The 14,522-nt window shown below is 44.5% G+C and overlaps 1 protein-coding gene across 1 annotated transcript in view; it reads right to left on the bottom strand.

Annotated features, from left to right (window-relative positions):
• Positions 1-13,348, bottom strand: part of PADI2 (peptidyl arginine deiminase 2) — a 46,672-nt gene extending 33,324 nt beyond the window's left edge. The window contains exons 1-3 of the mRNA XM_058160992.1: positions 13,203-13,348; positions 1,493-1,676; positions 229-301 (exon numbers count right to left, since the gene is read on the bottom strand). Coding sequence (XP_058016975.1) covers positions 229-301; positions 1,493-1,676; positions 13,203-13,294 — 349 coding nt within the window. The 5' untranslated portion in view covers positions 13,295-13,348. The remainder of the gene's footprint in view (positions 1-228; positions 302-1,492; positions 1,677-13,202) is intronic.
• Positions 13,349-14,522: the final 1,174 nt, after the last annotated feature.

Here is a 14,522-nt window from a genome sequence, read left to right as displayed (position 1 = left end):
ATCCCTATCCCACTTCCATTCCATTCTATTCTATTCCCCAGAATATTTTACTAATTGGAGATAATTTAAGAGCGGAGAGGGCCCGTTGATCTGTAAGGAAACGAATGCCCTTTGCTCGGCTTCGGATATCATCGGCTCTTTTTAAATTAAAAGCTATAATAATACTCTGCGAGGGGGAAAGAGGATTTCCAGCGCGAACCAAAGAGGGGAAAACAGGAAGTCTCTTACCAATGCCAGTCAGAAAAAGGCCAGCCTGATTTATAGGGTGCTCTTCATTCTCCCCATAATATCCTACGGTTACCTAGAGAGGAAGTAGAAAAAGAACAGCAGCAGGTTAAAAAACAGTAAATGTTAAAACATATAAAAACAGCCTGGCCAGGCGGCTCAGTGGCTAAGGCGCTGAGCTTGTCGATTAAAAAAGGGCGGCAGCTGGGCATTTCGACTCCCTAGTATAGGTCACTGTAGAGGGTTGGACTAGATGACCTCCAAGGTCCCGTCCAACTCTGTTACTGTTATTCATGGAGAAACGTCTATGGGAATTCTCAGCCATCCAGGTCATGGTTGTCCAAAAGATACTTTTTTTTTCAAGAGGCAAGAAGGCTTTCTGGTTTTTCTTTGAAAAACTAGAGGGATCCTAGTCAGAGCTGAGGAAGCTTCTTGGGTGAGAAGCGAAACATCTTCAAAAAAAAAACAAAACAGAAAGTCCACTTGTCTCTTGAAAAAAGCAACTTTGGGACACAAACGGAGAAAATAACTCTGCTCCAGATCACGGCCCCTCTTACTTCAGGTGGATTGGGCCGATTTCTGTGTGCAGACCACCACAATCGCACAACGATCATAAAATAATCAGATTAATAAGAAAAGCCACCATAAACTTTTTAAAAAATTATCTTAAAACCAGTTGTCCAGTCCTTGCAAATTCCTGATGATGAGATTCCAGCAAGATCAGCTAATCAGTAACAGCTTCCCGGAGTCCTTGTAATACCGGTAGCCCTCGACTTACGACCACAACGGAGCCCAGCATTTCTGTTGCTAAGCGAGACCTTTGTTACGTGAGTTCTGTCCCGTTTTACGACCTTCCTGGCCGCAGTTCTGAAGTGAATCCCTGCAGTAACCGCGGTTGTTAAGTGAAACTGGCTTCCCCACTGACTTTGCTGCTCAGAAGGTCACAAAACGGAATCGCACGACACAGCGACGGTCGTAAATACGAGTCGGTTGCCAAGCCTCTGAATATAAATCACATGACCACGGGGATGCTGCAATGCTCGTGCGAAAAACGGTCGTTAAGTCGCTATTTTCAGCGCCGTCGTGACTTTGAACAGTGACTAAACGAACCGGTGGAAGCCAAACGAACTAGTGGAAGCCAAACGAACTAGTGGAAGCCAAACGAACCGGTGGGAGCCAAACGAACCGGTGGAAGCCAGGGACTATCTCCCTTATATATTATTGAAATAATAATCCAGGCACACCGGTGGTTGGGAAAGGATCTTACTTTGCTGTCGTTGGTCTCCACGCTAGACTGCGTCATCTGGATCTGCAGGAACGTGGCAGGATCCAGCGGCCATTGCTTAGTTCCGTTGGCGGGCGCCAAATCCGACTGATCGTGTCTTACGACTTCGACACTGACATCTTGTGAATGTTTCACACTGAAATTCACCGCTTCGGGCGGAGCGGCCCTAGAAGAGGAGAAGGAAAAAAAAGGGGGAAAAACTTGACAGCAGGCCCACAAAGCAAAATATTATGTTGCCTAAACTTTGGCAACCTAATGACTCCCTGGAGAAGAGCCTAATGCTGGGAAAGATTGAGGACAAAAGAAGAAGGGGACGGCAGAGAACGAGGTGGCTGGATGGAGTCACCGAAGCCGTCGGCGTGAGCTTCAATGTAGTCCAGAGTATGGTAGAGGACAGGAAGGCCTGGAGGAACCATGGGGTCATGATGGGTCGGACATGACTTTGCAACTAACAACAACAACAAAGATGGGGCTGCAGCCAAGAAATCTAAAGACGCTTGCTCCTGGAGAGGAAAACAACGGCCAATCTAGACAGCGTACTAAAAAGCAGAGACATCACCCTGCCAACAAAAGTGCGTCTAGTCAAGGCTCTGGTTTTCCCAGTTGCAATGGATGGCTGTGAAGGTTGGACCATAAGAAAGGCTGAGCGCCAAAGAATGGAGGCCTTTGAACTCTGGTGCTGGAGAAGATTCCTGCGAGTCCCTTGGACTGCAAGGCCATCCAACCGGTCAGCCCTAGAGGAGATCAACCCTGACTGCTCTTTAGAAGGACAGATCCTGAAGAGGAAACTCAAATACTTAATGAGAAGGAAGGACTCCCTGGAGAAGAGCCGAATGCTGGGAAAGATTGAGGGCAAAAGAAGGAGGGGACGACAGAGAACGAGGTGGCTGGATGGAGTCACCGAAGCAGTCGGCGTGAGTTTAAATGGACTCCAGAGGATGGTAGAGGACAGGAAGGCCTGGAGGAACTTTGTCCATGGGGTCGTGATGGGTCGGACACAACTTTGCAACTAACTACAACAAAAACAAGGTGACACTATCCAGCTGTGGTCAGGCCAAGATCACTGCCTTGAGTGATGCTAAGTGGAAATGCACAGTCTCTACATCCGGCGGGCTGCAGATGCGAGATAACAAAGACCGCAAAGGCAGTCTTCCACTTACGACCACAACGGCGTCCCAAATTTATGCTGCCAAACGAGGCATTTGTTAAGTGAGCAGTGCCCCGTTCAACGACTTTCCTTAACGCCGTTGTTAACTGAGTCACTGCAACTGTTAAATGAGTATAGGTAGTCCTCAACTGACAACATTTTCGTTTAGCGACCTTTCAAAGTTACAACGGGACTGAAAAAAGTGACTAATAATAATAATAATATAATAATAATAATAATATTTTAATTTGTATACCGCCCTTCTCCCGAAGGACTCAGGGCGGTTTACAGCCAGAATAAAAATACAGCAATACATACAATATTAAAAACAAACGTTAAAAAAACTTATTAAATTTGGCCTAATATTAAAATACAAGTAACACTAGAATAGAATAGAATAGAATTTTATTGGCCAAGTGTGATTGGACACACAAGGAATTTTTCTTGTTAATATTTACTATTTACTGAATCTGCACTACTATTAATCGTTTCATAGTTCCCATCACCCATCTCTTCCCACTTATGACTGTATGACTACAACTTGTTGCTGGCAATCCTTATGATTTATATTGATATATTGATCATCAATTGTGTTGTAAGTGTTGTACCTTGATGAAGGTATCTTTTCTTTTATGTACACTGAGAGCATATGCACCAAGACAAATTCCTCGTGTGTCCAATCACACTTGGCCAATAAAAAATTCTATTCTATTCTATTCTATTCTATTCTATTCTATTCTATTCTATTCTATTCTATTCTATTCTATTCTATTCTATTCTTAGAGTTCTTGATGAACGTATCTTTTCTTTTATGTACACTGAGAGCATATGCACCAAGACAAATTCCTTGTGTGTCCAATCATACTTGGCCAATAAAAAATTCTATAAAATTAAAACCCCATAAAATCAGCTAAAAATTAAAATTCAAATTCAAGCCAGTCCAGCAAGACGAAACAAATAAGTCTTAAGTTCGCGGCGAAAGGTCCGAAGGTCAGGTATTTGTCGAAGTCCAGGGGGGAAGCTCGTTCCGCAGGGTGGGAGCCCCCACAGAGAAGGCTCTTCCCCTGGGGGCCGCCAGTCGACATTGCTTGGCTGACGGCACCCTGAGGAGTCCCTCTCTGTGAGAACGCACTAAGGACCATTTCTTACAGTGACCACCTTTGTAGCACCCCCATGTTCGTGCGATCGAAATTCAAACAATTGGCAACTCCAATCGTCGGAATTCCCATGTTCGTATTTATGACGGGCTGCGGTATCTCGGGATCGTGTGAACCCCTTTTGCGACCTTCTGACAAATAAAAGTCGACGGGGAAGCCAGATTCACTTAGCAACCGGGGGACTGACTTACCAACTGCAGTGATTCACTTAACAACTGGGGCAAGAAAGGTCATAAAATGGGCCAAAACTCACAAATGGGTTTAATTGCGGTCGTAAGTCTAGGACTATTTGTAATATAATTGTTAAGTGAATCTGCCTTTCTCCCTTGACTTCGCTTGTCAGAAGGTCCCAAAAGGGGATCACGTGACCCAGGGACATAGCAACCGTCATAAATGTGAGTCAGTTGCCAAGCATCTGAATGTAAACTGCGTGACTATGAGGATGCTTGCCACGGTCCTAAGTGTGAAAAACGGTCATAAGTCACTTTCTGCAGTGCCCTTGTAACTTTGAACGGTCACTAAATGAAGTGTTCTAAGTCAAGGACTACCTGCGTACTTGGTGCTTCTCTGTTTTCTCCTTTAGATCGACCTCCGCACAACTGCATTAAAGACACTGTGTCAGACCTGCCCCAGCTAGGTCTCTAAGGAAGAAAGACCCTCGACTCCCTTCGGTTGAAGTGATAGGTTCTTTTACTAAGGCTTACTGGCCGCAGTAAAGGCAGGGTAGAACTAAAGTTCCCGCATGAAAAGGTTACAAATTTTCCCCCTCCATCCTGGCCCTCCCCCCCTTGACCACTTCGTCTTCAGCCAATGGCGAGCCCCATAGGTCCCTGATGGCGAATCTATGGCACGCATGCCACAGGTGGCACGCCTAGACATATCAGTGGATACGCGAGCTCAGCTCCCACTGGAAGTTGGCAAACAGGCTGTTTCTGGCCTCCAGAGGGCCTCGGGGGGGAGCGGGAGGCTGTTTTCACCCTCCCCAGACTCCTAGAGAGGCTCTGGAGGCTGAGAACAGCAAAAAACAGGCCTTCCGGTCCCACCGGAAGTTGGCAAAAGGGCCATTTCTGGCCTCCAGAGGGCCTCGGGGGGGGGGAGGGGGAGGCTGTTTTCACCCTCCCCAGACTCCTAGAGAGGCTCTGGAGGCTGAGGACAGCAAAAAACAAGCCTTCCGGTCCCACCGGAAGTTGGCAAAAGGGCCGTTTCTGGCCTCCAGAGGGCCTCGGGGGGGGGAGGGGGAGGCTGTTTTCACCCTCCCCAGACTCCTAGAGAGGCTCTGGAGGCTGAGGACAGCAAAAAACAGGCCTTCCGGTCCCACCGGAAGTTGGCAAATGTGCTGTTTCTGGCCTCCAGAGGGCCTCGGGGGGGAGGGGGAGGCTGTTTTCACCCTCCCCAGACTCCCAGAGAGGCTCTGGAGGCTGAGGACAGCAAAAAACAGGCCTTCCGGTCCCACCGGAAGTTGGCAAACGGGCCGTTTCTGGCCTCCAGAGGGCCTCGGGGGGAGGGGGAGGCTGTTTTCACCCTCCCCAGACTCCTAGAGAGGCTCTGGAGGCTGAGGACAGCAAAAAAGAGGCCTTCCGGTCCCACCTAAAGTTGGCAAATGGGCTGTTTCTGGCCTCCAGAGGGCCTCTGGGGTGGGGCGGAAGGCCGTTTTCGCCCTCCCGAGATTCCTAGAAAGGCTCTGGAGCCAGGTGAGAGAGAGAAACAGGCCTAACGGGCCATCACGTGCCCGGATGTGTGTGCATGCACGGGGACGGGGCACATAGAATTATGGGTGTGGGCACGCGTGACCCCCCCTCGCCCCCCTCCCTCCTGGCACGCGATGGCAAAAAGGTTAGCCGTCACTGCCACAGGTGTTTTGGGCACCTCTCAGGTGTATGGAGCAATCCGCATTCCATTTCCAAGGTTCGTGGCCTTGAAAACTGGCACATATTGGTTCCGTGCATCTCTGGTCTCCATCATCACCCCTCCTCTCCCAATTTCCCATCTCTGCCCCACACGTGTTTATTACCCATTTGCTTTCCTTCCCCTCTTTCTTAACCAGTTGTTGGCAGGATGCGAGCAAGGCACCAAGCCCAAGATGACAGAGCCAGCACACTGGATCTTACCTCACCTTACCTACTCGGGTCGCCCCCACATCTATTTTTAAGTGCAGTGCCAGCCTTGCCCTTTACGATGGCAGGTTGGGGCACCTCGTGGATATATAAGGAATCTGCTCCTTGCAAAGGAGAAGGTGACACGACGCACTGTGATGGCGGCTAACCAATATAAACTTCAATTTTAGGAGGAGCCTCAAGCACAGATCCCAGTGATGTTCCCAAGTTCTGGAAATTCTCACAGGCAAAGATCAGAAGAAGGTTCTTTTAAGTTTTTTTTATTTATTTTTTATTTTAATTAATTAATTAATTTATTTATTTATTATTTTATTTGTCACAGTATATATAAGCATAAGCATGAAATAACTATACGATGTATAACCATAAATATAATCATAAGTGTGTGATAACTATATGAAATTGGATACAATCAAAGGGAACATTAGGACAGGAACGGTAGGCACGCTGGTGCTCTTATGCACGCCCCTTACAGACCTCTTAGGAATGGGGTGAGGTCAATAGTAGATAGTCTTTGGTTAAAGCTTTGGGGATTTTGGGAAGAGACCACAGAGTCAGGTAGTGTATTCCAAGCATTAACAACTCTGTTACTGAAGTCATATTTTCTGCAATCAAGATCGGAGCGGTTCACATTAAGCTTAAATCTATTGTGTGCTCGGGTATTGTTGCAATTGAAGCTGAAGTAGTCTTTGACAGGAAGGACATTGTAATAGATGATTTTATGAGTTAAACTCAGATCATGTCGAAGGCGGCGCAGTTCTAAAATTTCTAAAGCCCAGGATTTCAAGTCTGATGACATAAGGTATTTTGTTGTATTCAGAGAAGTGGAGAACTCTTCTTGTAAAATATTTCTGGACACGTTCAATTGTATTGATGTCAGAAATGTGGTATGGGTTCCAGACAGGCGAGCTGTATTCAAGAACTGGTCTAGCAAATGTTTTATATGCTCTGATTAGTAGTGTAGTGTTTTTGGAGAAGAAGCTACGCAAGATTACGTTTACAACTCTTAAAGCCTTTTTTGCGATGTAGTTGCAGTGGGCTTTGGCACTTAGATTATTTGATATGAAAACTCCAAGGTCTTTAACAGGGTGGGGGGTCATCTGTAAGGCAATGTCCATCAAGCTTGTACTTAGTGTTTAGGTTCTTTTTCCCAATATGTAAGACTGAGCATTTGTTGGTTGAGATTTGGAGTTGCCAAGTTTTAGACCATTTAGATACATAGTCAAGGTCTTTTTGAAGGGTATTGTTGTATTGGTGGTATTAAATAGTTTGATATCGTCAGTGAAGAGAACACAATCACTTGTAATATGGTCACAGAGATCATTTCTTTCTTTCAGGTTGTCCCGATACTCAGTGAAATCAGAGAGAGCTATCCAATATTAATGTTTGGATTTAGGCTGGATAAAGCAGCAGGTGTGAGGAGCCACTTGCAAACCTCATTCCCGGCCGTTCTTTGGAAGATATTAAATCTCAGTTAACCAGCCGGTCATGTTTAGCAGCACCCTAGCTAAAGCCCAGAGGGGCTGGTTGACCAACCAAGTTCGGCGTGAAAAGGCTTAATTCTAGATAAATAAAATGAAAGGGACCGAGAAGGATGAAGATGTACGAAGCTGGAAAAACGTTATTATTCTGCACAGGGAGAAACACTAAATCGCCCTCTGACATAACTCGTCTTTGCAAGCTTTGTTTAAAACAAACAACAGGAAAAAAGGGCACACAATAGGAGCGAGACCGCGGCACCCAAAATGTCTTGGCAGGCAGCCCCTTCGGATAAACGAACAAAGGACCATTCACCACAAATAAGCATTTTCAGGCCCGGCTGCAAGCCGATCCTGTCCGTCTCCCAATGGAGGCATTCAAAATGCTAATTGGCTTGACCCCAAGATTACAGTGGTTGGAGGTTTCAGGCTCGGAACATTTTCCAAGGAAGGTCAACTGAGAGGTGTCTCTGGGGCATGTGCAGATTGCCCGTTGTTCCTTACCAAGAGAAGCCAGACCTGTATACTGCACGAATCAAGAAGAGGGCCGTGAAAATATTTACAGATCCCTCACATCCTGGACATAAACTGTTTCAACTCCTACCCTCAAAACGACACCACAGAGCACTGCACACCAGAACAACTAGACACAAGAACAGTTTTTTCCCGAAGGCCATCACTCTGCTAAACAAATAATTCCCTCAACACTGTCAAACTATTTACTAAATATGCACTACTATTAATCTTCTCATCGATCCCATCACCCATCTCCTTCCACTTATGACTGTATGACTTTGTTGCTGGTGATCCTTATGATTTATATTGATACTGATTGTTCCTGATTGCTTATTTATACCCTATGCTTATCATTAAGTGTTGTATCACTGTTAAATTGTACCCTATGACCATCATTTGTGTTGTAAATGTTGTACCTTGATGAAGGTATCTTTTCTTTTATGTACACTGAGAGCATATGCACCAAGACAAATTCCTTGTGTGTCCAATCACACTTGGCCAATAAAAATTCTATCCTATCCTATCCCATCCCATCCCATCCCATCCCATCCCATCCCATCCCATCCCATCCCATCCCATCCCATCCTATTCTATTCTATTTTCTTTTATGTACACTGCGAGCATATGCACCAAGACAAATTCCTTGTGTGTCGAATCACACTTGGCCAATAAAAATTCAGTTCAATTCAATTCAATTCAATTCAATTCAATTCTATTCTATTCTATTCTATTCTATTCTATTCTATTCTATTCTATTCTAGAATAGAATAGAATTTTATTGGCCAAGTGTGATTGGACACACAAGGGATTTGTCTTGGTGCATATGCTCTCAGTGTACATAAAAGAAAAGATACGTTCTATTCTATTCTATTCTATTCTATTCTATTCTATTCTATTCTATTCTATTCTATTCTATTCTATTCTATTTTCTTTTATGTACACTGAGAGCTTATGCACCAAAGACAAATTCCTTGTGTGTCCAATCACACTTGGCCAATAAAAATTCTATTCTATTCTATTCTATTCTAAAAAGTATTACGGAGAAAGGTAAGGATTGTGAAGCGCAAGTTGCGCCTCCCTTTCCTTAATCCTTTCCCAGTTTAATAACAGAGCCTCTCTTATGAAATGTCTTCTGAAGTACCCCTGTGTTTTAGCTTCCCCATGCCATCCCAATAACAAATCATGACCTTCTAAAGTCAATATTCTATTATTTCTTAAGGTTATCCATTCCTTAATCTGCATCAAACTTGCTGCTTGGTAGTATAGTTCCCAATTGGGGAGACCAAAGCCTCCTCTTATTCTCGCATCTTGCAATAATTTAAATTTTATCCGCGCTTTTTTTACCTTGCCAAAAATATTTCAACATTATTTTATTCAGTTCTTCAAAATGCCCTTTCCCCAATCTAATTGGGATTGTCTGGAATAAATATAAAATTCTGGGCAATATATTCATCTTAATCGTAGATAATTCTTCCAATCAATGATAATTGTAGATTCTCCCATTTTGCCAAATCTGACACAATCTGTTGTTTAAGTTTACCATAATTATTCTCTTTAAGTGTACTATGTCTTGCTGTCAAATATATTCCCAGATATTTAACCTTATTTGTGACCTGCATTGTTCTGCCAATTCAACTTTTTGCTTTATTAACATATTTTTATATATTAACATATATTTCTGTCTATTTATTTTCAATCCTGTCACTTTACCATATTCTCCTATCTTATCTATCAATATAGTTTATTTATTTATTTATTTATTTTGTCACACAGTATATATAAGCATAAGCATGAAATAACTATACAATATATAAGCATATATATGAGCATGAGTATGTAATAACTATATTAATTGGATATAACGAAAGGAAACAATAGGACAGGAATGGTAGGCACGCTTGTGCTCTTATGCACGCCCCTTACAGACCTCTTAGGAATGGGGTGAGGTCAACAGTAGACAGTTTTTGATTAAAGCTTTAGGGATTTTGGGAAGAGACCACAGAGTCAGGTAGTGTATTCCAAGCATTAACAACTCTGTTACTGAAGTCATATTTTCCGCAATCAAGATTGGAGTGGTTCACATTAAGCTTAAATCTATTGTGTGCTTGTGTATTGTTGCAATTGAAGCTGAAGTAGTCTTCAACAGGAAGGACATTGTAATAGATGATTTTATGAGTTAAACTCAGATCATTTCGAAGGCGAAATTCTAATCTAAATTCAAGATTTCAAGTCTGGTTACAGATTCTAATGGATCTTCAATAATAAAGACCAGGTCATTAGCAAATGCTTGTCAAGGTGGGCCTCCCTTTCCGATGGGGGTGTGTTGATCGCAGAATATCCGAGAAAGTTCTCCTTCTTCGACCTGATCAGCCAAGGTTGGGAATCACCAGGTCCTCCTTGGAGCTAAAAGGGACCTTCTTCTTGGTTTCTCTTCTTTTATAAGCAGCCTTCAGAAGAGGGTCTGGTCATCTTGGACGTCATCGTCCTTCTACTCTGTACCAGGCAAGGTCCAAGCAAGAAGAAACGTTGACTCCTTGCGTTCTCCAGATGGAAGGTTTTGCAAGAGGACCACACAGCCCAACAAACCTTCGGTTCCCGGAATGACATTTAACATAATAACAGAGTTGGAAGAGACCTTGGAGGTCTTCTAGTCCAACCCCCTGCCAAGGTAGGAAACCCTACATCATTTCAGACAAATGGCTATCCAACATTTTCTTAAAAATTTCCAGTGTTGGAGCATTCACAACTTCTGCAGGAAAGTCGTTCCATTTATTGATTGTTCTAACTGTCAAGAAATTTCTCCTTAGTTCTAAGTTGCTTCTCTCCTTGATTAGTTTCCACCCATTGCTTGTTGTCTTTCTAGAGTCTCAACATCCTTTTTACATCGTGGCGACCAAAACTGAATGCAATATTCCAAGTGTGGCCTTACCAAGGCATTATAAAGGGGCATTAACACTTCACGTGATCTTGATTCTATCCCTCTGTTTATGCAGCCCAGAACTGCGTTGGCTTTTTTGGCAGCTGCTGCACACGGCTGGCTCCTATCTAAATGGTTATCCACTAGGACTCCAAGATCCCTCTCACAGTTACTATTATTGAGCAAGGTACCACATATACGGTACCTGTGCATTTTGGGGTTTTTTTTTGGCTTAAATGTAGAACCTTACTTTTTTCACTGTTGAATTTCATTTTGTTAGATAGCACCCAATGTCTGTCAAGATCATAGGACCGGGATATCTTCGGGACCGCCTTCTGTTACCACATGCCTCCCACCGGCCGGTACGCTCCCATAGAGAGGGTCTTCTCAGGGTGCCGTCAGCCAAACAGTGTAGGCTGGCGACCCCCAGGGGGAGAGCCTTCTCTGTGGGGGCACCTACCCTCTGGAATGAGCTTCCCCCAGGACTTCGACAACAACTTCCTGACCTCCGGACCTTTCGCCGCGAGCTGAAGACTTATCTATTCTTCCGAGCAGGACTGGCTTAAATAGGGTTTTTAAATATGGATTTTATTGGGGTTTATTTTATATTTTGTATTGTATTTTAAATTTTAGGCCATATTGAATAAGTTTTTTAAAGAGTGTTTTTATTGTAATATATTGTATTATTTTATCTGCCTGTTCACCGCTCTGAGTCCTTCGGGAGAAGGGCGGTATAAAAATTAAATTATTATTATTATTATTATCCTTCTGTATCTTGAGCTTATCTTCTGGAGAAGATTTATCCCTCCCCACACCCTCAAACAGGTGCTGCTCCTTAAGCAGCTTGACTCACCGTGGTCTGCTCAGATCCGAGGGGGCTGCAGAGAAGCTGCCAAACGCCCGCTTAGCCATGCCAAGCTAGCTAACGAGTGCCACTTAAGGATTCCGAGCTGAATGCCGGGCACACAGCAAGGAAGGCTCCAAGAAAGAGAGCCTGCCATTTGGAGACAGGAGGCATCTCTGTTGCCGCCACCGTCGCCCACTTCACCTCCGAAGGTGAAGATCTCCATTCAAGAAATAAATTTGGGGTCTTCCGAAGGAGCCTCGAAATATTACAGGACACGGAATAAACGTTACGAATGGATAGAGGCAAGAGGCAGAAACGAGAGGGACGTTTATGAATGTCGGCACAACAAAGATGTATAAAGCTACGGATATAACAGGGAAAAATTTGTAAATAAGTTAAATGTAAGTAGAAATTTAGTTGAAGTTTTCTTCTTTTCTTTTCTTTTCTTTTGGTTGTAGTGTTGCAATTACTGTTAACATAGTACAGTTATCATTATTAGCATGTATGGTAAGATTGACCATTGATATCTCTCTGGCTCGGCTTTATTTGCATTGGTATCCTGTCATGGCGCCGTCTTTTCAATAAAAAAAGCAGAAGGAGAAGGAGAAGGAGAAGAGGAGGAGGAAGAGGAAGAGATGATGATGAAGAAGAGGAGGAGAAGGAGATGAAGAAGAAGAAGAGGAGGAGGAGGAGGAGGAGGAGAAGGAGAAGGAGGAGGCGGAGATGAAGAAGACCCAGATTGTTGGGGGGGCAATAAGTTGACTTTGTAAAAATATACAAATAGAATGAGACTATTGCCTTAGGAGGAGATGAAAAAGAAGAGGAGGAGGAGGAGGAGGAGATGAAGAGGAGGAGGAGGAGAAGGAGATGAAGAAGAAGAGGAGGAGGAGGAGATGAAGAGATGAAGAAGAAGAGGAGGAGGATGAGGAGGAGGAGAAGGAGATGAAGAAGGAGAAGGAGGAGGAGGAGAAGGAGAAGGAGGAGGAGGAGGAGAGGAAGAAGAAGGAGAGGAGGAGGAGGGGAGGAGGAGGAGAGGAAGAAGAAGAAGAAGAAGAAGAAGAAGAAGAAGAAGAAGAAGAAGAAGAAGAAGAAGAAGAAGAAGAAGAAGAAGAAGAAGAAGAAGAAGAAGGAAAATTTGGGACGGGCAGGCAAAGCGAACCTCTTTCATGTCTCCGGAAAATCAGAAAGAGGCGATTTCCAAGGAACTGCTCCAAATATTTTTGAGAAGGAACCGTGAGGGGTGGTGGTGGGTGGGGGGCAATTTATGGATTTACGCTGTGGGAGGGGGTGTTTTGCCATCTTGAGGGATTGCAAATTGGGGAGGGGAGAGGAAGGGAACGATGTTTATAGGGAGGGGAGGGGGGGGGGGGAAGTTAAAACTTCTTTTTCTGAAGGATGCGCGTTTTCACACCGAAGCAGGGAGAGAGGGTCTTGCAGCCCCGGGGGAAGGGAAAGGCTGGGGCTGCCGAACCGTGGGGGGGGAAGAAGGGGTCGTTTTGGGGGCAAAGCTGCTCACCCGAAGACGTCCACGGACAGCCGGGTGCCCAACACGCAGACCGCCTCCAGGCGGTGGCCGAACTGCAGCCGAAGCGTCCGATCGCGCAGCATCCTCTTCCCCGCCCCAAGAGGCGCAAAGGCTCCCTCGACCCGCTCTGGTCCCGGCGCAGCAGCAGCTGTGAGCCCCACCGGCTGCTCCCAAGCCAGTTCCCTGCTAGCCCCGCCTCGGGGGTGGGTGGATGTCGGGGAGTCAGCTGAGGACACGGCCCGACCCCTCAGCTCTGGAGACGCAGAGGCAAGCAAGCAGCAGTGCCTCTGAGCAGCTGCAGAGGGCTTTGCAAATTGCAAGTTTTGACCTTTGCAATTGCAAAGGTCTAAAACTTGGCAACTCCAAATCTCAACCAGCAAATGCTCAGTCTTACATATTGGAAAAAAGAACCCAAACACTAAGTACAAGCTCGAGGGAGATTACCTTACTGATGACCCCCATCCTGTAAAAGATCTTGGAGTTTTCATATCAAGTGATCTAAGTGCCAAAGCCCACTGCAACTACATCGCAAAAAAGGCTCTAAGAGTTGTAAACCTAATTTTGCGTAGCTTCTTCTCCAGAAACACTACACTACTAACCAGAGCATACAAAACATTTGCAAGACCCATTCTTAAATACAGCTCATCTGTCTGGAACCCATACCACATTTCTGACATCAATACAATTGAACGTGTTCAGAAATATTTTACAAGAAGAGCTCTCCGCTCCTCTGTAAACAACAAAATACCTTATGCCACCAGACTTGAAATCCTGGGATTAGAAAACTTAGAACTCCGCCGACTCCGACAAGACCTGTGTTTAACACACAGAATCATCTATTGCAATGTCCTTCCTGTTAAAGACTACTTCAGCTTCAATCGCAATAATACAAGAGCAAACAATAGATTCAAACTTAATGTTAACCGTTTCAATCTTGATTGCAGAAAATATGACTTTTGTAACAGAGTTGTTAAAGTTTGGAGCACACTGCCTGACTCTGTGGTCTCTTCTCAAACTCCCAAAAGCTTTAACCAAAAACTGTCTACCATTGACCTCACCCCATTCCTAAAAGGACTCTAAGGGACATGCATAAGTGCACAAAAGTGCCTACCGTTCCTGTCCTATTATTTTCTTTCATTATATGTGCTTGTATATAATGTTGTGACAAAAATAAAAAATACAATAAAATAAAAATAAAAATCCTAGAGGGGGGGTTGGTGTCTTTTAAAGAGGGGGAGGAGGGCTACAATCATCCCTCTATACCAGTGGTTCTCAACCTTTATAGTGCTGCGACCCCTTTAATACAATTCC

Source organism: Ahaetulla prasina, chromosome 18 (assembly GCF_028640845.1).
Source record: "Ahaetulla prasina isolate Xishuangbanna chromosome 18, ASM2864084v1, whole genome shotgun sequence".
Taxonomy (NCBI): Eukaryota; Metazoa; Chordata; class Lepidosauria; order Squamata; family Colubridae; genus Ahaetulla; species Ahaetulla prasina.
The sequence above is the reverse complement of the archived record's forward strand: the minus strand, read 5'-3'. Positions and strand labels throughout refer to the sequence as shown.